This window comes from Cryptomeria japonica, chromosome 10 (genome assembly GCF_030272615.1).
Source record: "Cryptomeria japonica chromosome 10, Sugi_1.0, whole genome shotgun sequence".
NCBI classification, from domain to species: Eukaryota; Viridiplantae; Streptophyta; class Pinopsida; order Cupressales; family Cupressaceae; genus Cryptomeria; species Cryptomeria japonica.
In genome coordinates this window covers 360,976,642-360,979,257 of record NC_081414.1, presented here as the reverse complement: position 1 = coordinate 360,979,257, position 2,616 = coordinate 360,976,642, and the positions used below count along the sequence as shown (strand labels likewise).

At 41.7% G+C, this 2,616-nt stretch overlaps 1 protein-coding gene across 1 annotated transcript; it reads left to right on the top strand.

Moving 5' to 3' along the window:
- Positions 1–695: 695 nt before the first annotated feature.
- On the top strand, positions 696–2,201 carry LOC131042799 (enoyl-CoA delta isomerase 2, peroxisomal). Its single transcript, XM_057976120.2, has 2 exons — positions 696–1,847; positions 1,937–2,201. Exon 1 carries the CDS (start codon positions 999–1,001, stop codon positions 1,845–1,847), a length of 849 nt encoding a protein of 282 aa, XP_057832103.1. The 5' UTR covers positions 696–998; the 3' UTR covers positions 1,937–2,201.
- The last annotated feature ends 415 nt before the right edge of the window (positions 2,202–2,616 follow it).

Here is a 2,616-nt window from a genome sequence, read left to right as displayed (position 1 = left end):
TGCCTTGCTATGTGCTGTCATTCTTGTGCTTTGTTATCCTTTGCCCTTGCCTTTTGTATTTGACTAGTTGGGCCTTTAACTACTTAAGCCCATGATTTGACTTCCTTTGAGTTGTTTCCCTTATTACTTCATTTTTCCTCTAACCATTTTTGAGTTTGCCAAGTTTATGCTTGTTTTTGTTGATCGATGCATGGATTGCCAACATGCTTCCTTTGCTTCTACAATCATTTGCAATGTTGTCAGTTATTTGCAACATTGCCACTTGTTCCTTTAGTACTCTATTTCTTCGAGTAAAGATTGGTTTGTTGCTATACTCCCATAAATCTCGTAGTCACTTCTTTGCTTTGTTACATAATAGTTTATTTTTAACATTTAGCAACTCTTGCACATATAAATGCACAAGTAAGAGGAGTTGACACATGATTGTATGAATCTTCTTCTCCCGCAAGATCCCAAACATCTTGTTCTTCAAATTCTTGTGCCATATTCTTGACTAAATTTTTAATCTTTTGAAAGTATGTCACAATTTTCCCCTTCATTTTATTTTTGATTGTTCCAATTTCACTTGATATAACCTATGTTTAAAAATACATCCATATTATTTTGCATTTACCCATTTTGCATTTTAAGACAATTTTTACTTGCCCTATATGATTTGCCTCCACAATATAACAAATTCATTTTCAGTTTTCAAGTATGATCATAGGCTACTTCCCATTGAAGATGTTCACGAAGATAGTGTGAAGAGAAAAAGAACCGACGGCAGAAACGTCGCCATTAAAACTCTCGCCCGGCTTTGCGCACTGTGATTGCACCCACTCACCTTCACCTAGTTTAACATTTGTCAGTCTTCTCCAGCAATGGTAGATCCGAGCTTCCAGCTATGGGAACAGCGACGTAACTTTACCCGTGCTTTCAAACTGGCTTGCTCCCAAAGCAACCAGCGCAGTAGGAATCTCGCATTTTTTCACTGCTCAACGCTTTAAAACCGTACTTCAATGCTTCGTACCAGCCACCTCTCACGGAAAGGAATTGTCTTCTCGCAGGCAACTTTTCATTCTAACAAAAACTCCCACTGCTGCAGGGCTTACCTGCAAAGGCAGGGTGTGTCGTGGGAGAAAACCTGCAAGACGAAAATGTGCAGCCTTGAGCGCCACGGAAAGATCTTCCTCCTGAAATTCATGGAGGAAAATGAACACAGGTTCACTCCCGAGCTCTGCTCCGACATTCTTTCAGCCCTGAAAACAGTTGAACAGTCGGACGCCAGAGCCCTTGTCACCACTAATGATGGCAAGTTTTACTCAAACGGATTAGACTTGGAGTGGATGAAAGAAGACGCTGCCACAAGATTCCCCCTTCTCCTTAGAGAATTCGAGAGAGTCGTATATCATATGATGAAATTGAATGTGCCCACCATTGCGGCCGTGTGTGGCCATGCGGCGGGTGGAGGGTTTCTGTTTGCCATGGCACACGACTACAGATACATGAGGTCTGATCGTGGCTTCCTCTACAACAGCGCCGTCGACATAAATGTTGTGCTTCCGTCAGGGTCTATTGCTCTGCAGCGGACCAAGCTCTCTCCTCAGGTTTTCAGGGACGTCGTTTTGAAGGGCATTAAGTACACGGGAGTTGAAGGGTTTGGCGCTGGCTTAGTTGATTCCCTCTTCGAAGGTCCCACTCAAACCCTAGAGCAGGCGATGAGAGAAGCTAATGTCTTGGCGGACAAACCCTGGGAGAAGCCCGCTTATCAGGGGCTCAGGATGGCCATGTATTCAGATGCAATTCACAAGCTGGAGCTTGATGTGGATCAGGGTTTGCATGCTGAAGATATGCTCAAAGAAATCTAGGTCTGGACTCCGTTTTATTCATTCTTTCTAGTTTTACATATGCTTGTAATTCTTTTGATCCAAATGCACCACTCATTTCATTGATCCAGCTTCAAATTCTACTTGGCTTAAAGTTCCTCACGGAGGAGCGAATCTGGTTATGCGACTGTTGCTTAACTGGGACAGTCGTCGCCAACATGGTTTCCTGTGCAGATTTTTGCCCTTAGCCGTATTTCCCACAAAACGGTTGCCTACTTTTTCTGTCCTTGAAATGTTTTGTATTAGACATAATTATAACTACTACAATTTGTGAAAGATCCTGGACATTATGGGAGCTGTGTTTGCCTTAAACTAATTTAAGCTTATTGTGGGCAATGTTAGCTTCTTGCATAAAGTGCTCTGATGAAAACTAGTTTAGAAATCGTAAGTTTTGGATTTTTCCCATTGAAAAAGATTGCCTACTGTTTACGAGGCAATTTTCAGTGGGTGGTACTGGAAGGGGGGCTGGCATTTGGTTGCACCCTCCAAGGAGATGTATAATTCTAACATAATTTTAGATGGAATTTTTGAAAATCTTTAGCTAACATGAGATCCTGAGAGGAGATGACTCCTTAATTTGCTTACCAGCAGCTCCTAAAATACTCTAGGAGGATTTTCTTAGTGGTATGACTAAGTTAGAGTTGTATTTCATGTTTGCAAAAAATATTAAAGACGCCTAATATAAAGTAATCTGGGAGAGAAATCTTCCCGCGGATTATACATGGGAGGTCTCATATGTCAAATTGGCATC